The 22,017-nt window shown below is 38.6% G+C and overlaps 1 protein-coding gene across 6 annotated transcripts in view; it reads left to right on the top strand.

Moving 5' to 3' along the window:
• SYT1 (synaptotagmin 1) overlaps positions 1-22,017 on the top strand; it is a 360,340-nt gene that overhangs the window by 289,843 nt on the left and 48,480 nt on the right. For all 6 annotated transcript variants that reach the window (XM_071799493.1, XM_071799485.1, XM_065848537.2 and 3 more), the window contains one exon: positions 15,492-15,609. In XM_071799493.1, coding sequence (XP_071655594.1) covers positions 15,492-15,609 — 118 coding nt within the window. The remainder of the gene's footprint in view (positions 1-15,491; positions 15,610-22,017) is intronic.

Below are 22,017 nucleotides of genomic sequence, written 5' to 3' on the forward strand. Positions count from 1 at the left end.
TGCTATATATTAAATTTTCCTGCATTGTTCTCCACCTGGACTTTTAGGTACTTGTTTTTCTGACTACTAGCACCAGTGAATGCATCAGAGACAGAAATTGCATTTCTCACTGGGATTCTAAGCAGAGACTTTGCAGTAGTCTAGGGCAATACCTTATTTCCTTTCTCCCCTCCCCTTGCAAACCAACAGTGACAAAAATAATTATCTGATTACTGTTACAAACCAGGATCAGGAGCTAGGAGAAGCTGTAAGCTGGCTGTTTCAAAATACTCAATCATAAGTATCATTAGATGGACCTTCAAAACACAGACCAGCATTTTAATAGTCACAAGGAAAGTGCAACTCTCACAAAGGAGACAACAGCTTTTTCATTCAAAGGTTGAGCCATACCATGCCACTCTGATCTCCTCATTTTTTTGTGCCCACTCCACATAGATCTAAAAAATCTTGGTTTCCAGAAGTATCAAAGAAAGATATATTTATGAAAAGCTTAAAGAAAAGGATTTAGGAATAGTGGTCTGAGAAAGAAAGGGATTAGCCATTTTCTACGTTTTTTTCCTCTGTCAGGTCTTAAACACCAATTTAAACCATGTCAGGGATTACCATAGTAACCATTTAACCTCTCTTCAGAGCCTGTTGTGTTTCAGTTTAGTTTAACAACGAGCTTAACTGTCATTTCAAGCACTTTGTATTGTAACTGTGACAGGAATTAGCACCAAATGCCCTTATTTTAGAGGAGTCACAGTTAGAATCTAGAACATAATACTGTATTTTCAATTTGGTGGTATTAGGCTTTTATTTGGTTTATGCTAATATTTTTCAGAGGTAGAGTGCATTGATTTAGGATGTATTACCAGGTCTTATTTCTGGGCTAAACAGAAGACAGACTGTGATAACTCATTCCTAAAGCTACCTGTTCGATTGTATCATAAAGCTCAGCCTTCCAGCAAAGGCCAAAGAAATTCCTCACGTTGGCTGATGTGTTGTTGGTGTATTACAGGTGATGCAGCTGGGTGGGTTTAGTGCAACCAACCCTGTGCTTCATTCTTCATTCTTTTCCGTGGCCTTCTGCAGCTTTACTCTGTGATTGTTATCATCATAACCAGAGAAACACTCAGGACATGATGATTTAAATTAGATTCTAAAAACTCTTGGAACAGCATAGCCTTTTTCTCTTGTTCATGTCTAATTCAGTCTGGGCAGAATGCTCTTGTACAAAATAATAACTTGCAGAAAAAACTATTTTCATAGAACATCTCTGTTCCTGTGTTTTATGCATTCTTCCCTTGTTGGTTAGTGGAGAACTGACATTTCTAGTTTTTAAGATCTTGCAGTCCATGACGTACACACAGTTCTTCTTGAAGGACTGATTATGGCTAGTCTTTCACTTTCAATCACACAGATCAAAGCAAATATATTATTCTTGTATGTTCCTAGGTAACTCTACATCATACATAAGATTTAAAGAAATTAACAAGATAGATGTAAATGCTTTTGTGTAGCTTATTAGAGCACAAACATTTATAATGTTGGTGCTATACAGTTCAAAGCTTTTTTTAACCTCTCTGTCATCCAGAATTCTAATAGTGAGGAATTCTGCTCCAAGAATGATGCTACTGTCTAAAGATCAAACTATTTCTCCTCTTTCTCTGTCTCTCCGGACTTTCATAGCAGTGGCCACACGAAGGGAGAAAGTAATAAAAAGCTGACTGATCTCTCAGTTTCTTATTCTTCTAGGTTTTTTTCTTTTTTTTTTTTTTTCAAATTCAACCATCATTCTATACACCTGAGTGAGTCAGTTCATAATTAAGCTGCACTTTTTAGCCTCCACAGTCCACAGCTGATGTTGCTTTTTCGTATCTATGTTGACCAGAGATCGAACTACTGTGAATCACTCCACCTCCTCACTTCTCAGCATATTCTCACTCTGTGTGTATTTGTGCGTATAAGATGTAGACTCGAGTATGCAGCAGAAATATAACTTTCTTTTATGACACATCTTCCATGATGGGAGCTTTTGTGCAGACTATAGTAGTTTTGTGAGTGGCCTTTAATTGCATTAACTAGGAAGTTTTGTTTCAGATGGCTGCTTGGCCAGCTCGCTCAGTAGATGGATGGAGTGGTACTGTAGATGTTCTGTCCTTTACACTGATGGAGTTTACAGAGTAGGTTTTTTTCTGTGGAGGACTTGACTATGGTCACTGCCACAGAAATACTACTCCAGCTGTCTCCTTGGAGCAGAATATAACTCACTTCAAGCTACAATAATCAGTGTGCAGATGAAATTGATTTCTGATCTCCTTTTTGAACCCAGATATTGCCTCTATGTGCTTCTTGCTGGCCAAGCACTAAATGAAGTTCCCGAAATGGTACCCAGTGACATGCAAGCCGAGACATTTTCTTTGAGCATTATGTCAGCAATTACAGTTATAGAAATAGTGCCAAAGGCAGGAGTTTCCAAACTAGCAGTGAGAGAGTTCAAAGTGATATGTTATTGCTGCTTGATCAGCTGGATGCACTCACCTACAACAGAAAAGAATTAGGAGTTATTGCTACTTCTACTGTCACTGATAATGGCAACTAAATTTGGGAACCCTTCTGTAGTGCCTTTTTCCACTTGTGGCTGACCCTGAGTTCAAATCTCTTCTTCTTAGACAGAGACCTTGCCATAAAATTCTAACCCAAGTCATTCCCTAGACAATTACCATTATGTGGGATTTATAAATTGCTTTTGGTGCTACCAGCACAGGACACAGGACTGCAGCTTCTAGGTGGTATCGATGGCACTGGGAAGACAGCACCTGAGCTTCTCATTAGATCCTTAACCAATTTTAGCTGCTACTTTAATTACTTCTAATAATCTTGAGAACTACTGGGTTGTCTGGAATCTAGTTATTTTACTTTTGCTTTTCCATATCTTTGTCAGTAACTGTGAAAATTAACAGGAGGATCTCTGTTGATGAGTGCAGCTCAGGCTTCAAAACTGACAGCATCTTGTTTTCATATGAGTGCCCTGAGGTCTGCAGCTGACATCTCCTGTCTGTTAATGCCCAGCCCAGAATTAGACAGCAGCAGATTATGCTGAAAGTGTTTTAATTCATTCAGACTTCCACATTAAACAGTCAGACCAAACATCAATTTTCTGTGATGCTTTAGAGCAGGCAGGTTTTCCAGGAGATGTGGGTCATTTGAATTAGTTTTGATTACTCTTTTTTTCTTGTACTTATTGTACAGAAAATAGCTGCAACTATTACAATTCTGTGACACAAAGTAAGAGCTGCAGTTCTTCCACAGAACATCTCCATAAGCCATGATTTCTTTGTTGACATAGTAGATTTTAGTCCCTGCATTTGCTTTTTCTATCACTCTTAAACATTAACTTGTATATGACAATACATCAAAGCCCTCAAAAAAAAAAAACAAACCCTGTAACTTATGTGCCCTCCAAACATGTGCATGCTTCCTTGACCTCCTTTTTTTACAATGAGGACCAATTTGTCTCATTGCAACTTGATATAGCAACTGATGATGTTTCTCAAATATAGAATCATACTTTTCCACATACCCTTTAAATCATGAAATCATTTTACATCTCTCAAAGACAAGATTCTTTTTTCAGAATGTCTGTCTGTGATAGTAAACTATTAGTTGATTTCTTAATGGAGAAATGTATACTTCTAGTTTTATCCATCAGCCTAAATGTAAAATCTGCACTTTTGATGTATTGAAAGTAAAAACTTTTGATTAAAAACGTATAATCAAAAATGTCATTTTCTGATAATTGTAAATGAGAAGAAATTTTAATTAAGCTCTACTAGATTTGTTGCAGCAATCATATGTTCCAGCATGACTCGAGAATATTGGCTTCCTGCTTGAATTTCAGCTGTAGAGTTCTGGAGTTGGCATAATGTCCTGCAAGTACAAACACCCATCACATTATGTAACAATTTAAGGCTCTGAAACTTCCCCATTTACATGTTCCCTACCATGAAAACCAGCTGCTAGTCAGCCCCAAGCACAATCACTACATACAAAGCTGTGAATATCTTGTGTGTAAACACTGGGACATGCTCCCTTGACTTTTTAGCTCACCTGTTCGTTGATTCCTTGGGTTACCGCCAGAAGCCACCACTATATGAGCTCTTACAACTTGCTGAGGATGAGAGCTTTTTATATCTGATCCGTTTTATTTGCATTTAGCCTAGGCTAGCTAACATTAACATTTTCATTCTGCAGAAAAAAATGTCCCCTTTCAAAAACCTCTGCTATGTTTAGAGATACTACTATTTCTTATCAAATTTGGTATTTTTCTAAATGAAGTGAGGTTGCCTGCCCTAAATACAGAGGACTCCTAGATCTTCAAGGAATATTTTAAAGAACCTCATATAACCAAACTCAATCCAGTAAACAGGCAGCATCCAGGAGATAGTGGTGTTGCCCCTGTGCCAAACTGGGATGAAGGTGGTGCAAGGAAACCCCCTTACAAGCTTGAAATTTAGACCTTGCTTAGTTTTGGAGCAAAGATCTAGAAACCCTCTTTTTTTGTCCTGGCTGCATGGCTCTAGACTGCAAACTCGGAAAGCTCAGTTTTCCTCATAGCATGCTGATTGCCAGCATTATCCTGCATTTTTTTTTAGTGGAAGTTCACCAAAAGTAAGTTTCTCATGACACATTTTAATATTATCTAATCAGAATTTTGTGGAAATTCACTAGAAAATTCTGCATGAGACCTTATTGTCAAAGGTTACAACGAGAAGTTTGCTGACAGTATATCAGCATTTGTTATAAAGAGCTTTGCACCTTTGCTGGAAAACTCTTAGGTGGTCTTCAAACCCAGAGAGGTTACAAATTACTGATTTTAAGACATCAATAGATGGAGAAAATAACACATCCATCATAGCTTCAGCAGTTACTCTATCTCTCTGTTAAAATGTGTACTTTGTTATTTGGATGTCGCTGGACTCTGCTGCAAGTCACTGATTGTTGTTATGCCCTTCTTCAGTAGATTCAAGCCTTTTAATACGTGATGCTTCCTCTTCTCTACAGTACTTCTGCACTGTAATCAAGTCACAATCCTCTTTTCAGAAAGCTGCAGAAATTCATCTTTTATGTTTTTCACAATCAGGTGTTTTCTCCATTTTTCCGATAAGAGTTGTGACTTTTTTACCTTCTTTGTAGTTTTTAGCACCTTAAAAAAAAAATATATATATATATATATATGTTCTCAAGAGCTCTGTGCAGTGTAGTTCATATCCTTGCTAGACAGGCAAATTCACCAGCTGCTTCTGCTCACCTCTGCTATTGAGTGTTTTGCACAGCAGTACTCTAGCAGTTCAAGGTCTGTAACTTATGACCCTAAATCTTCAGCAGGAGACACTGCCTGGTAAGATACATTTCCTGATTCAGTAGATACTTTAGAAATAGTCTTGAGTTCTTTGTCTTGGGATGTAGAATTTTTGCTTTTGGCTGTATGAAAATGTACTTTGCATGACTGGTTACAGCTAAGTGATTTAGCGCTTTCTGACCAACCCGTTGCATTACTATTTACCATTATGTTAATTATTGTATCACCTGCTTATTTTATCAACAGAAATATCTTCTGCCTCTGTAAAAACAGCAGTAGACCTTGAACAGGACAAAAAAAAAAAAAAAGCATGTTTCCTTCATCAACCAATTTTACTTTCTTCTCAAGGAATGAATCTGGTTTTAGTTGAAAGGACCTATTTTCCATAAAACCGTGTGACTTCACATTCATTATATTCCATATCCTTTAAACCACCACTAATGCAAACTTTTATGAGTTTTTCCTTTGTTTCATCTGGGTTTGATAAAAGACAAATGGGTGATAGATACCACCTTCATCCCATTTGGTCTCTTCTGAGTAAGACAGGCATAACATTAGCACTGTGCCAGTCTTCTGGAATTTCCCTTGTGGTCTAAGATTTATTAAAAATGAACATCAGTGAGCCAGAGATCTCATGATAAGTACAGTCTTCTTTCATAGATTTTTATAGATGACTGCAGTGACCTCTTTCTTTTTACTGAAGAGATTAATGAAATTCAGTGTGTGGTACTGATTGCTATGATGACCTTTGATGAGCTGTCTTGTCTTCCTAAAGAATGTGTTAAGAGAGTTTTTCAAAGTGAAATAGCCAGAGGAAGTGGAGTAATAAAAGAGGTTTTTGCCTATATGTGTTTATCAAAAAACCTGAATATATTTCAGTAGTTTCATTAAAATGTGGTTTTGAATGCTTAGTTTGAGAAGTGGATGTGAGCCTGGCAAGGGTAAGTCAATAGATGTGAATACATAGCACTAGTTTAAAGGAACTTGTTATTGAACTAAGCACAAATTTTTAACAAGCTGCACTTAAAATTTATAATGGAAGGAGTTGTAGAAGGAAGCATATACTAGTTTCTTCATTTCAACTGGAACCAAAGACAAAAATATTGAAATTATCTGAGAGACTATTTTACATATTTCTGACTTCCCAAAACTAGGAAGCACTAGAACAAGAGTGGCTTTGAGCTATTCTGAGGGTTTTCAGCTTGCTGCTCTTCCAGCTGCATATCCTCTACCCCATTACATATTTTTAGACAGTTTGGATGATCTGGAAAAATCTCCAGTACAAAAATCAGTAAAAGAGGACAATGGAAGAAAACTTTTGAACGAAGAGCAATGACACAGAAAGGGATTTCAAATCCTGCCTGTGCTTGTAGCACAGAAGCAGTAGATAGAAATAAAAGATGAAATAGACTTCGGTGAAATTATACATGAAGGAAAGTCTTCCTCATATTAATAAATTACAGGTAGAGAACTGTCTCATGGTAAGACTTCACCTATCAGCTGTTAATTACATCAGCTGCCTGTGGTTTTCCGTTAGCAAATCGAGTTGTGTTTCAGCTGTGAGTCCCCTGGTCTGCAGTTTTTTCCAGGTCACCACTGTGGCTCAGAGCAGTGAGGATCCTGACCTGTTTGTATGCTTGAGTTTTTGTTGTGTCAAGATGAAGGCATAAGTTGGTTTTGTCACAGAACTGTGTTGCATGCTGCCCTGGAGGCTGGTGAGCACAGTAAGAAGGCACCTGTAAATTTAATGGAAAATAAAGCCTTAGGATAGATACTCAGATTCTTGACTTGTTCAGGGAAACCCTTGGGCATGTGTCCTGTTTGGCCTCCTGCTAGCTAACCAGCAAGCTTCTAGTTTTAAAACAATGACATCATGCACTGTCTCTTGCCTAATTGCCCACTTAGGAGATTTTGGAGAAGGCCGTTGTGTTGTGCGGAGTTTGTGATTGGAGTCATGGAAGGGAACTGGATACAGTGCTGAGGGATATTATAGAGGAACATGAAAGCTGGTGTTACAGCAAGCAAGAGATGAGAGAAAGGAGGACATATATCCATGGGAGCTGAGTGAATGAGGCTCTGTTAGTGTCACTAGAAAAGGGACTATTTATTTATAGTGTAGCTGGGACTGGAACAAGGTGCAAGGTATTTTTATGTTGGTAGTTTGTTACAGAGGAAAGGGAAGAAGATTGCTGGCTACAAAGATAGTCCACAAATTCCACTGAATTTCTCTTTGTAGTTCTTGCAGATCAAATAGAAATATATTATCTAGCTTCAGTAATGAAGGTACTGAATTCACCTGATAGTTTTTCCCTGGAGCTGTTTAATTTCAGCAGAATTTACCAGCAGCTGTAGAGGATTACTCATTCCATCATGCCAGTCATTCCCACCTACTGGTTTCTTTAATCTATTTGTTCTGTCTTACATTGATCGATAATGTGTGGTCATTGTTGCAAGGATTCTGTTCATGACAGGTTTTTAATACACCAACTCATCCAGTTATACATCTCACAAGTAAGAAACCAGTAATTGATTTGATTCTTAATTACAGTTTTCTGCTGTTTACTGATCCTGTATATTTTTTGATACATACTGTAATTTCAATCCATAATCTTAGTTTTGGGTCCGTTGCTTTTGGAAGCTAAGATGCTCTTGGTAGTAGAAGCTACATTAACTAAGCATTAAGGTGCCATACTTACTACAAGAAATGTTTTCGAATCAAATAAGGGTACTGTACTGTGGCCTCCTCTGTCACAAGAGGACAAGGATTTTCTGCAAAGTGACTGCAATGCACATACAATATTCTAATAATTATAGAAAAGCTTTGTGATCTGACTTCTCACGGTGTCTGATAAGCCAAAGAAAACCTTTCAAGTGTATTACATTTCCTTTCAATGTTGTACTTAGACTACTCACTAGACAACTAGCCTTGTGACATGCTATAGTTAATAAGTTTTCCATGCTGTCAAAAGTAATAATGTTAATGTGACATTCAGTTAAATTAATTTTGTTTTGTGCACTGGTCTACATAAACGTGAGTGACATTTAGAAATATGATCAGGCAGGAGCTGAGGAGAAGCCAAGTGGCAAAATAGAGCGAGATTCAATCATTAAAGCAGAGCAGCCGGCTGCAAGCATTTATGGGTAGGCAAAGAGTTACAGAAAACCAGGCTATGATGTTTGGGCGTATGTGTTTCTTTTAATTCATTCCTCCCTATCTCATTTATTTAAGAAATTCATTTTCTTCCTGTTTTAATTAAGAACTCTGTATGTTTGGTACCGTGGTCCCTTGTTTGGAAATCAAATAGTCTGTTTCTGCTAATCTTCGATTTCAAGTGCCTTCAGCCACAGCGTTTTTCATTTTGCCAGAGGCAGCTGATTGTAATGCTTTTAAACTGATGACCGTGAAGTGTCATTTTCTACTAATAATAACAGTGTTTTCTCTTTCCATTTCCTCTGCTTTTTAGAAAGAAATAATAGAAGTGCTTTCTCGAAACAGTTAAAAAGGTAATGAAGAGGACTAAAAGGAGGAAGCTGACAAAACCTGACTTGTTAATCTTTTAATAACATTGAGTGGTTCAAATTATTACCCAACTTGCTTTCAAGTCTGATTTACCATTGCATTGGAGAATATTACATAATTAGGGCAGTTAAAAGAAATGCGATGTACTGACTTTCTATATATATATTGCAATAAGAGGACAGAGATTTGTGAAGAATTTCTATGTCAAGTAGTGCTGTTCAGAGGAGGGGGGGAAAAAAGGTAGATTTTGTTTCCACAGAAAGATCCTGCCAGGTCGGTTCCCTTTAAGCAAAGGTAAAAAGTAGTGCTGGCATACAGAAGTTGTATCACAAAAGAGTCAGAGAGTAGGACTGTAGTAGGAAAATCAGTCAAAAGGAATGTGCAATTAAACAGCTTCTTTTGGCTCTTCCTCACTCCTACTTTATACTGTTACTTTATCCCTACAGATACCACCTCCTGATAACTTTAATAATTCACTTCATTTGAAAGATTGTTCCCTGTCTACCCTAAAACTTCTCCCTTTTAAAACTTACCTCATGGACCTTTGCTTCTATTTCTGTTCTCTCTTCACGTAACCGGTCTCCTTTCCGTCTCTTCTTCAATCTGTTGTCACTGCTATTCCCTTTTTTACAGCATCCAAAATGAGCCCTCTGGATCTTTGCCTCAAGAAGCTTCTGTTTCTTCCAAGATCTCCTGCTGTAACATATTTCAGTTTGCTACACTCTTAATTTACTTGTTATGTAGCTTGTAAAGGAACACTTTACATTAACAAGAGCTTCCTTTTATGGCCAAGTTTGGACATTTGAAGAGGGTGTAACCTATGAAGACGCTTCTGAAATAATGTTAGCAAAAGCAAACACAGGAGAGGCTTTTGATCACAGACACTTTGTACTTCCATTTTGTAAAACAAGTGGGTTTTTTCTTCTAATAAAGACTGATCCCTGAATAAGGAAATACACAGTAGGGCATTGTCTGTTCATATTCTATTGTTTTAAAATATTCTTTTCAAAAGTGCAGTATGTACAGTCATGAAGAAGGTTCTTCCTTCTCTCCAGAGGCTTTAGCACCTATTTACTGCTAGCTTTATAAAGGTGTAGCTGCTCCATTCATGGGCATGAAATTATTTTAGACAGCAAAGGAATTACTCTGCTTGTCAGATTAATGGTTTAGCTGTTAAAATCCGTAAGTTTATATTGACTGGGTTTACAGTTAACATTTTGCAAGTCTGAAATAGCTACTTCTGTAGTCGGCCTTTTGATTGAAAAGAACTCTGCCTCTCCTGTTCGCTCTCGCTACTTTATCTCAAAAGTAGTTCATTGACTTTGGGGTACAGTGGTACTTAGTGTGCATACATATTCATGTGATAGTCTCCAAAAGTGTTGTAATAATGAGCTGACACATTAGCTCCAGCTTTTCTTTCTCTTTCCGATTCTCCTTTATCTTTCTGTGCTGTACCATCTATTTCTAGCCTATTTATGCAAACTGAGTTTTAAGAGCTTCTTGCTCACTTCCCACTCCTTTGCCTAATTGTGGCAGAATTGTCTGCATATTGTGGGGTCATCTGGTCCCTGATTTGCAACCATAAGAGAAAAAATATTGTCTTTGTTTCGTAATTGTACCTTATGCAGGTTTGAAATGTTCCGCTTTGTTCTTTAACCATGTATTTGTAAAAAATTCAGTGCCTTTGAAACCGGTAGTGTTAAGGACAGCTGCTGTGGCAATACAATTTCAGGTTTAAAGAAAAAAAAAAAGGGAGCCAAACAAACCAGTATTTTCTTTTCCCAGTATGATCCCTGTTTGTCCTAGGGGTGTGGAGGAACAATATTTTCCCAGTTATGGATCTCAGCTATGCGTATGGGTTACTAATTCTGCCCACCTGCTATGGTGGCTTAATTGAAGTTGTGGCCAGTCTCATCCATTTCTGCATCCATGTGATGCTGCTACTAGTGTTATTGTGACAGCTTTGTGGCTTAGTGCATTTTCATGGTTTGCAGGCCAAGAAAAGGAATTTGTTGGATTTGAGATCTCCGTGTGTAGACAGAGTGTGATTGCCTCAAAACTGTCTGAAGCCTGTGGATATGGGAACTAGGATTAGAGATTCTGTCATTACAGTTTATCCAGGTTTCCTGGATTTGAGAGGCTCTAATTTGGCTTGTAACCACATTTATGCTGTTCCTGTTTTCTCCACAGAGTTTTAAAACATTTTGGGTGGTATGGAAACAACACAATGAATGTTTTGAGTCTTAGTTGAAAATCTGATTTGTGGAAACCACATCCTATTGTTTTTCTCTCTGGCTTATGCAAATATCCACAATCAAAACCAGGTATTGAAGTTGGAAACCAACCTCACTGTGTTTACATTTTGGAGATCCAATTAGGAAAAAGCATATGGTGCTATGGCTCATTATTTTGGAATTGTTTTACCAACAGAGCTGCAAGCATCGACTTTCTTGCAATATCTTCCACAAAAATGTGGAGAATGTTTATATTAAGAAGACAGATATTGCTCTCAGAGATTCTGCAGTGCAAATGAGAATAATCTGCATAAATAGCATTTTTCTCTGTAGCTCCTTAGGAGAGTGTGCTGTCAAGGCAGAAATGACTGCTGACAAATACAAGAAGAAACATGAGACAGGCAGGAGCTGCTTGGAGTCATCTCTCAAAAGTCCAGGTTCACAACAAGACTTGAAATAGCCTTTTCTAAGCTGAAGGAGTGTTACCAGCTCTGTCTGTGTCATTTCTGTCCTGCTTCATTGCATCCTCTTTAAATGTAATGAAGTTATGGAGTCGCTTAGATGGAGAGAGTCTTTGATTGCTGTTTAGGCATTATACAGGAATAGGTTAATGTCTATGAACCTCCCAGCTGGAAGTTTCTAACACTAACTTACAGTTTCCGTCAGAGATCAAAGTAATTTACTAACATAAATTATTTATACCTAGGGCTGAAAGAAATTCATAATAACAATAAGGCACCTCCATGAGATAATCACCACAGCAGAAGCACTCATCTGTACCTCATAGCCCTGCAGGGGTTTGTAATTATCTCCTGCAAACCACACCTCTAGTGATTGCTTTTTGTTGCTTCATTGCAGTGCTGCCACTTGAAGTATTTTGCCTAACGAATATTTTTAAATTTAAAAAAATTAAAAAGCTAGGAATAGAAAACTCGTGGCAGTCATGTGAAGAGAAGATGTTAAAAGTACAAGAAATATTGAAGAAATGCAGTTAATACAGATCTTAATAACAACAAAAAAGTACTAAATGTGATTCCGTAGGCATTTAAGGAGGTACTTATGCTTTTTCTTCAAGTTATTCACTGGAATGAGCCTATCATCTGCTGTCATTTCCCATGGATTGCTGGTGATCTATGGAAAACTGGCTGTTTACATGGTGCTGACTCCTTCTACGTGCTTCCTGCAGCTAAAAACACATTAAAAGAGGTTGAAAATGCATTAAATGCTCTCATAAAATTACTCTTCTGTGTAGACAATTGCAGTATTTGCACAGAGGCATAGCATGATTACAGATGGAGAAAGACTGGTGAGAGGTGATGGTCTCCGTGGCAATAACTGTATTTGTCAAGTACCTCCTCCGGCCTCTGTTGAAGTACTCAGATAAGAAACAGCAATTCTAACACAATTTTATGCTTACTAAGCGCACTGTAGACTCAACACAAGTACAAACAAACAAAAATTAAAAAAAAAATTATCAACAGAACAAATAGAAGCATGGTATTGATTTAAAAGTACCTTCCAAAACAGAAGTTCACATAGTCTGTCAATGAGGTACATTTCTGAGGAATACAAATTCCCATGCTGCTGCAACCAAAGCTCTGCCTAGTGACTCTAGGAGTGAGGGCAGAGCCCCTCAATGTTGGGTGATACATGAGTACGAAGGTCTCTAAGACAGGGGACTAAAATGAGCTTTCAGTCTTACTCAGAGCCCCATGAATCAACCAAGCTAATTTAAACCAGGTCTACCATATAATAGAACAGCAACTGCAGAGAAGAGCGGGTGACTGGGTGAGCTGTGATCATGATAACACAAATCAATAAGCAATTGACTTCTTCCATTCTGAACAAGCTGCAAGTGATAGGTCAACTTCGCTGCTAGCCTAGTCAATACGGACTTCCAAAACCAAACGTCAGGGGAACTGGAGCGTGTTGTGCTGTCACCGTGTTGTGCTGTCACCATGCCATTGCAGGCTCAGTTAGAGCTGCAAATGAGATGTGCAGATCACATGGCTGAAATCCGTATTTCCGTGGTCAGAATCTATGCTGGGATTCGTAACAGTATATGCAGACAGGGAGGAATAGTAATTGTGTCCTTCCACTGCAGTGTGGTCTGTGGTTATTCTAGGTATGAGTTAAAAATGTAAATTTTCTGAGAGGATCTCTTCTTTTGAGCAAGGTCATAACATTATTATAGCCTTCCTGGGTCATATCAAGGTCTCTGAGATACTGCTCCCCATCCAGCCCCTTTTCAGCCTAAAGAGTCCTAATCTACTTAGCTGTTCCTTCCGCAGAAGCTGTGTCATATCTTTGATCATTCCTGATGCTTTTCTTGCAGTCTTTCCCAGCTCTACCTTATCCTTTTTGAGATGAGGAGGGCACCATAAGTTTCCAAAATACTGGTACATTTGCATTCTGACAGAGTTTTTGTATATGATGCATACATTTAACGTCATAAGCTGTTTTGTTGTGTTCTTTCTGAGCATTCCCTAATTACACATAGCTTTATATTTGTTCTGCATGTTTTCTGACCACTGGTGATCCCTGAGCTGATGTTTTGCAGGAAATTGTCCATTACAATGCCTGGGCCTTGTTCCCAACCTGTAATAATCAATTCAGAGTCTGTCACTTTATAGATATTACATTATTATTGCAGTTTCTAAGTGTTCAAAAATTAAAAGGAACATTAGCTACGTGATACCATTCTTAATATATACTGCCTCAGGCTTTTGCTTGGAACAACATAAGCAGAATCCTGCATCCCCAAGGAAGTCTTCTGAGACAAGCCCATGCACCTTTTGATAGGAGAGGAAGATGTAAACCCTGAAGCATAGCCAAGTATCTGTCATGCATCCCTCAGATAGATATACTGCAGATGCTTATCCAAACCTGAATAAAAAGTGATTGTGTCGAAGAGCTATTAAGAGAAGAACTGCCACTGATGCTGGAAATTTGGCTTAAGAGATGAAGTTCAATTTCTCTTAAATGTCTTGGAAGTTTGAGTTCCCAGCTGGAAAGGAACATTTTGATTCCTTTTAAAAGTGCTTAGGACATGGGCTGTCGTTTGTCTAGGAAATACCCACTACATCCATGAATGTGTGAGCAGTTGCTCTCGGAAGTGTTCCCCCAGCTCTTTAGGTCAGGTTCTGACTTTGGCTTTTCTCCTTAGCAATTTGAACCTGGTAAATTGCCATCTCCCTTTTGTATTTATGGTATGGGGAAAAGGTGCACAAGTCTTGCAAAAATTACCTAGTATCTTAATGAAAAGCTTGGATATACCCTCAAAACTTTTCAACAACAAACCTTCCAATTTATTCTAACAAAACACTGGAACCAAAGCAATATATCTTGATAGAAACGTACTTTATATTCTACTGCCAAAATAAATTGTGGAAACACACGTGCCATAAGAACTAGTGTCTTTGAAAGAATAACACTGCTATCTGAAATGCTTTATTGGACTATTCAGTGTAATCTCATTCTTCTTGCCGCAAAAGCAACGTAGTTACCCCCCTAGAGATACCGTTGTGCTTGAAAGGAAGGAGGAAAGCAGTTCTGGTCAACCTAGTGATCCTTTCTGAGCAGTACTCCACTCTTCTCTTTCTCTCATCTGCAAATTCAAGTCTATTGCTCCTCCTTTTATAACGAACTTCCTGTAATTCTGAACATAATTCAACCCTTCCCTCTTTGCCAGGACTGTTAGGAAAGTACTAAGCAATGAACTGCAAAAAGTTGTGTTTGGCACGATCCCAGATGATAGGCAAGGCTGAATGCAAAACCAAATATCCTTCCAGCCATTCGTGATGTGAGGAGGGATCCACAGTGAGCTTTGCCAGCCTGTATCTTCCCTTTTTTTTTTCCTTTTTTACCTGTCAGATGAGAGACAAGTCCTTTTTTTATACTAGATGTTTTGTGCTTTGTGGTATTTATACTGTTTGCTTTTGTGACAGTGTGGTGAGAGACACCCATGTTGCTGTTCCATGGAAAACAGTCTAGTAGTTGTGTATGCACGTGATTTCCCCTGGAACACAACCTGGGAAAAAAAAATACGGTCACGACTTGATTTAAAGAGCAAACAGTATTTGTGGCACCTTGATTGTCAGGGGTGAAATGCTGAGCAGTATAATGTACTTTGCAGCCAGTACAGATCTTGTCATTTGGCTCCATACAGGGCAGTTGCTGTGGACTCTAGTTGCTGCAGCAGATTTGAGGCTATCAAGTATTTAAGCTGGGCAACTTGTGGCACATATCTCATATTCTTCATTTGAATGTTTTGTTTAACAGGAGGAGTTTGAGATGTAATCCTATTGATTTTCTGTGAAGCTTTCAAATTTACATTTTTAAAAGGTACAAAAAAATATTAAAATATAACACCATGTCTTGTTTGCTTTCACAGCAAGAAAAACTGGGTGATATCTGCTTCTCCCTCCGTTATGTGCCTACTGCTGGCAAGCTGACTGTAGTCATTCTGGAGGCAAAGAACCTGAAGAAGATGGATGTCGGTGGACTATCAGGTACGTGCATGAAAATCTGTTTGTAGATTTTGCAGGCTTGTAAAGGCAGAAAATCAACTCATTTTCTCTTGGAGATCTCTTGGTTGAGAAGGTAAGGGCTCTTGTTCACTGTCTGAAAAATGTGGCTTGTGTTCTCTGAAAGTCAGGGTGCAGCTGAGGGTATCAGAACTCATTCTAGCTTAAAAAAAGGAATTTCATTATATGTTGCATTCTGCTCCAAGACGAGGTCTGAAGAGTTAAACAGTCAGATGACATTGCAAGCTCTCTGTACTTTCCTTCTCTCCTGTTGCCTGGAGATAAATACAGACTATTCAGGCAAGAGAAAATAATCTCACTACAATCCCTATTGTCTGTTTAATCTCACAAAACGTGAGCATTTCCCTGCAATGTTACTGATAATACATAATAGAGGAACTCACCACAGGTCACCGTACTGGCTGCTGGTTGAGGTGCTAGGATAATTGTTTCTACATTTGAAGGTCTTGGGTGTCATTGCTCCCATGTGCAGAGTTGGGAGTGCTCTGCTTTGGTGGGTGCACCAGCAATCAAAATGACAATCTTGTACTTGTGGTAGTCAATGAGGTTCGTATTTCCAACATGCTCAGTACCTACAAATAGTCCTCATGGTCTTTGCTCGTAGTGAGGCTGTACATGCCGTGAGTGAGGTGATGTACGCCATCTCTAATGGAGGGAGCACCCAGCACACGTGGCATCGAGGCTGTGTCCCAGCGACCTGGTGGAGCTCTGTGTAGGCTTCTGTTCTCTGCTCTGTCTGGAATTCTTGGACACCAATTACAGTCTAAATAGCCAATTAGCTGAGAGCAAATTAAATAACAAGATGCTTTATAAGGAAAGGTCTTTCCAGGATAATTTTATTTTATATACCCTCTGTTTAAAAGAGGCAGTTTCTACTGACCATTGAGAGTGAGGATATTTCCAGCGCAGCTCTAGAACTGAAGGCTTTTACAGCTGTCCTTAACACACAGATGATATTATTGCTGATATTGCTGACAAGAAAAATGGGTTTGGTTTTTATTTTCTTATAAACTTAGCACAAGGTAAGAGTTTTATCCCAAATACACAGAGAAATGGGGACCTGCTAAAAGCAAGCTTGAAGGTTTTGTTTACCACTTTTGATGAATAGTAACAGGAGGAGATTCACAAAGTTAAAGGGAACAAAGTCTCTTACCAGTAACCAGTTATCTTTTTTTTTAATTGCTTCTAAAGTCTTCCGCTGTACAGCAACAGAGATAATAAAGTAAAAGACATCAAAATATTGTTGTAGTCATTACCTGAATCAAGTCTGGGTTTTCCTTGTATAAAATGGACACAAGATTAGGATGCAACACTAATAATTTCCCTAATGCTTGTACCGAACCAATTGCAAATTAATTGGTTCTTAAGAATATTTACTTCCTAATTGTTTGCTAGTGAAAGATTAGGTTCTCATAATGAGGAGATGTGGGGGTGTTTGACTGAAGTGTAGCTCTGTGAGCTAGAGCATCTATATTCTTTTCCAAGCATTGCGAGAAATGTGGTGGATAATGGGTACTCAGCTCATAAAAAAAGAAAGGGTCAAGGAAAGCACTAATGAACTGAAGACCACCTACAAACTTCAGATGGCAAATATAATGTATTGTGTTGGAAATAACTAAATAACAAAATGAATGGGCTTGCTCTCATTTAAATATTTTTCTAGGGGATGACAGGTTTTGTTCTCCTTTTTTTAGGGCCATGCCAAACTAGAAACATCATGTTCTCTCAGAGACAAACAAACCCGATGGGATACCATGGTGGTAGCAGGAATTCAAAAGTCACTGACAGTGATAAATAGCAGTTTGTACGGTGTTTCTGAGGCAGTAATTATACATGAAATAATGTTGGTTTAAAGTGGATCCAGTATCTTCCATTAGGGAATTTATCTTTTGAATAAATTATGCAGAAATAACTTTTTAAATCAAGCTGAGCTTCTGTTGTCATTATTCACACTAAATAATACCTACTCTCAAAGTACAGTATTGCTAAGTGGTAATGAAGGTGGAAGGATTTTATCTCAATTAGCGAATGCTTTCCCCACTAGTTTTATTATTTTCTCTAGATACTAAAATGGCTTTTTGTCTTGCAAAACTGAAAGTTTTGCACTGCAGTGGAGGTGGGAAAATGTTAACAATCAAATGTGATCTCCAACTGGATGTTACCTATATACTCAACAGCACTTACTGTCACCAAGGGAAAGCTATTAGCAAGAGGTGAAAATTACATAGTTGTCACAGAGGAAAAAAATATCTTAGAAGTTTGTCAAAAATAGGCAGAAAGGATCTGCTTCTGAGTTTAGAATATATCTTTTTGTTGTTCTCTCCGATTTTGGAGAAGATGCTGGAAAAGCAGAAGACAGGCATTTGGAAAGGGCTCTGCTTTCTCTTGCATCAAGCCTCTGTGCCTCTCTGGGGAGCTGATCTACCTTGCAGAAAGGAGGAACAGGGCCCTGGCTCCCACAGGAGCTCTGGCATCGCCAAGTGTTTGCAGCACCGTGACAGGCGATCTTGTGGTTTCCTTCTGGCTGCTTCTCTCCACATCTTGACTATTACTGCTACTAGCAAATATCTGCTCTACCTTTGCACGTCAGCAATGTGGAAAGCTTTGGTGTTTATGTTATCTTTAGTCCTGGGGTGTATTAGAAGGGGGGTGGTTAGTAGGTCGAGAGAGGTCCTCCTTCCCCTCTACTCTGCCCTGGTGAGACCACATCTGGAATATTGTGTCCAGTTCTGGGCCCCTCAGTTCAAGAAGGACAGGGAACTGCTGGAGAGGGTCCAGCGTAGGGCAACGAAGATGATGAAGGGAGTGGAACATCTCCCTTATGAGAAAAGGCTGAGGGTGCTGGGGCTCTTTAGCTTGGAGGAGACTGAGGGATGAACTCATTAATGTTTCTAAATATGTCATGAGGATGGAGATAGGCTCTTCTCAGTGACAACCAATGATAGGACAAGGGGCAATGGGTACAAACTGGAACACAGGAGATTCCACTTAAATATGAGAAGAAACTTCTTCTCAGTGAGGGTAACAGAACACTGGAACAGGCTGCCCAGGGCGGGCTGTGGAGTCTCCTTCTCTGGAGACATTCAAAACCTGCCTGGACATGTTCCTGTGTAGCCTCATCTAGGTGTTCCTGCTCCGGCAGGGGGATCGGACTCGATGATCTTTTGAGGTCCCTTGCAATCCCTGACATTCTGTGATTCTGTGAATACAAAGAACCAGGCACTGTGGCTCAGTAGTCTTCTGAGCTTCTATTTAAAAATTTATGATATCCATAATTGTGGTCAATCAGAATTAAAAACATGGTTGATTTTTATCATGTGTCTTTCTGTTGTGCAGCTAGAGAGCCCAGTTACAAAAGTACCCATAAAAAGTAAGAGACCAGTCAAAGTAGATTGAGAGTACCACCTTTCCTAGCATTTCTGCAGGGCTTCTACTGGTGAAACCTTAATCCTGCCAGTCAGCACATAAATCCTGATCAATGGTTACTACAGTTGCAAAAAAAAAAAAAAAGCAAGCCTCTATCTCCAGCATTTTGAACTTTTCCATAAATTTTATTAGCAGTCAAAAGCCAAGCGCAAATTACTTCAGAAACAGGCAATAAAAGACAACAGACTAATCATCAAATTCATTAGACTCTTTGTAACAAAACCAGCTCACCCATCTAAGCAATAAACTCCCAGGTCTTAAGCTTAATTGCAACATCAGGCTGGGACTAAAGCAAACCTTGGCTCACACAATGGAACTGTTCAGCCTGAGCTCATCAAGTCGCCACAAGTGGAAGTTATTACTTCTGGTGAGCAAGGGCCTCTGGCAAACAATTATGCATGTTTTTAAATGGCATTTTAATTATTTAAATTATATTCAAATGCATTTCTAATGAATCTGACATCTGGCAGGTGACATATAGGCATGTAAGCTCTAAAGAGATTATTTTTATTTGTCTGAATTTGGTAAACTCAGGTTACATGGCTTTATAGGTATCCTTCACCCCAAATGTCTACGAGACAAGCTTAGGTCTTACAGCAAATCAAGGGAACTTAGACTCTCAAGTCACTGTGTAGTTGTTGTTTTAGTTTTGTTGTCTGTTTTGTTTTGGTTTCTTATTTCATTGAGGTGATTTGCAAAATTGCAAGATTTCAAAACCAGTTTACAGTTTAATCTCTCCAAACAGGCCATAGAGACATAGTCTGACTAATTCCTTGATAAGGGCATGATACAGTTCAGCAATGCCGTTCAGTTCATGAGGGCTGTCTATGAATTATGATACTTTATTCAAGTTTGCAATCCCTTCTGCTTGAGAAAGAAAAGAGGGCAGGAATTATCTGCAGCTCCCCTGTGAGATATTCATTTAAATCAAAGTGGTAGTGATTTCCTAGATGGATTTAAATGAGTATGAAACTTTAATCTAAATTCATTTTCATCTTGTTTTGTATTTGTTGTTTTTACTTATTTTCTAAAGAAAAAATTGTTGTTTAAACCTCAACATATGTGACTAGCAGCTAAATGTGGTCTGTGCAATAAATATGTTCCTTCTTTTTATTACATAGGAAGATTCCCAATATTAATACATGTTTATGCAGGCAATTCTATAGATTTCTGTGTATTTAGTTGTACCCTCCATTTGTATTCATTTTTGTTCATGAAATAAAAGCTTTCATTTCAACTTCCAACAGCTTTCCCTGCTTTGACCAAGCCAATCATTGCAATAAGTTACCTGAATACATTGAAAAGCATTTTCCCTCTCAGTCTGCAGAGGTAATCTGCAGAAGAGGCTGGTGCTGGCACCTGGACAGACTCTGTTATTGGTGTTTGGCTACCCAGGCCCTTTGGCATAAATACTGTTTTGTATCAAAAAGTCATCTCTTACTAGCTGATAGTAAGTGTAAGACTTAACATAGCTTATCGTCATTTCAGGATTAATTTCCATATGGTTTATTCCTTCTAAAAATCTTTGCAAGCTAATGTGACTTTGTTCTCTGTGTATTATTTTAGTATGCTTAGCTTTTAGTGAATCTAATTACCAGGAATCTATCTCGGTTGCAAGCAGTGTACCCTCTGCTTATCTCCTCAGCACTGCTGCACCTCACCACACCCCCCAAACAGAGCCAGGATTTCAGATGCCATAGCTGGCATGGGCTCAGGTATTGCCTTAGGAACTGTTGCCAAGTAGCAAATATTGTAGCCGACCCTAAACTATACCTGTTTATGCCAAATTAATGCTTAGGAAGAACTGCAAGGAGAGGATTGTCATTGGATCGCTGTGCTCTTCCTTCTGCAGAAGGCTGCAGCTTCAGCCATGAAGAGAAAGCAGCCTGTAATCCTGTCCATTATGTGTGAAAGCTAATCTCAATATTTATGAGTTATAAATAGAAAATACACAGCACCTCTTTGTATCTGCCAAGCAAATACTATAAATCAGAACCATCCCTGGGGACCAAATGGTACTGTAGCAGAAACAAAGCTAGTTTTATACAAATAGACATTTATTTTAAATATTGCATTCAAAATCAAAAGGCTGGTTGGATGTCTTAGAAAATAATTGAAAAATGAGAAGTTGTTTAGAGACCAGCTCTTTGAAGACAGTGAATGCTCATGAATTATGCAGGGCATTCAGTTTAGTAACTTCATTAAAACATAAGAAACTTTAAAAGCTAGCTAACACAAATGCAATATTATGGGAAGAGGAAATATACCATGGTCTTGCTATAAGCTATATTGTAAGCATAACTCAGTGAATATTAAGGGAAAACAGCTGCATTAAAAGACAATAGTAAAAATAGACAACAAACACCACCACAATAGCTGCATTTACAGCTAGCCTAATCCTGAAGAAACCAACAGAGAACAGTAACAACAAATATTTTAAGATTTCTACTTACTCTAAGGATTTCTACAACATCCCATATCTCAGTATATCTACTGTAATACACTGGCAGAAGTTCCAACAGTAGGTGGCTGCAGCAATACATCTCTCTGCACTTGCAAAGCGGTCTTGCAGCATCACAGTAAATTCACCGTGGGCTCCTTACAGTGGTGATGGGATCAGCCACCAAATCCCCATCATGCTAAATTTCTTTTCTCCTACCTGGGAGAATATTCTTGTTGTTGACATCTTCCCTAAAACTGGGCAGTGGAGTGTGGTGCGATTTGTCTGAAATGGTCCTCTTTCAAGGGATAAATATGATCTTAGGGACTTGTTTCTTCTAATCCCAACTCAAGCCTTTGACATCAGACCACCTTCTTCCTCAAGTTAAAAGCTGAAGAAGGCAATTCCAAAATCAAAGTATATTCCGAATTACAGTATATTCATCATAGAAGCCTTGTTAAAGAATACATAGACTCTCATACTCCAAGGCATTTTAGAGAGTCTTA

This window comes from Patagioenas fasciata, chromosome 1 (genome assembly GCF_037038585.1).
Source record: "Patagioenas fasciata isolate bPatFas1 chromosome 1, bPatFas1.hap1, whole genome shotgun sequence".
In the NCBI taxonomy this organism is placed as follows: Eukaryota; Metazoa; Chordata; class Aves; order Columbiformes; family Columbidae; genus Patagioenas; species Patagioenas fasciata.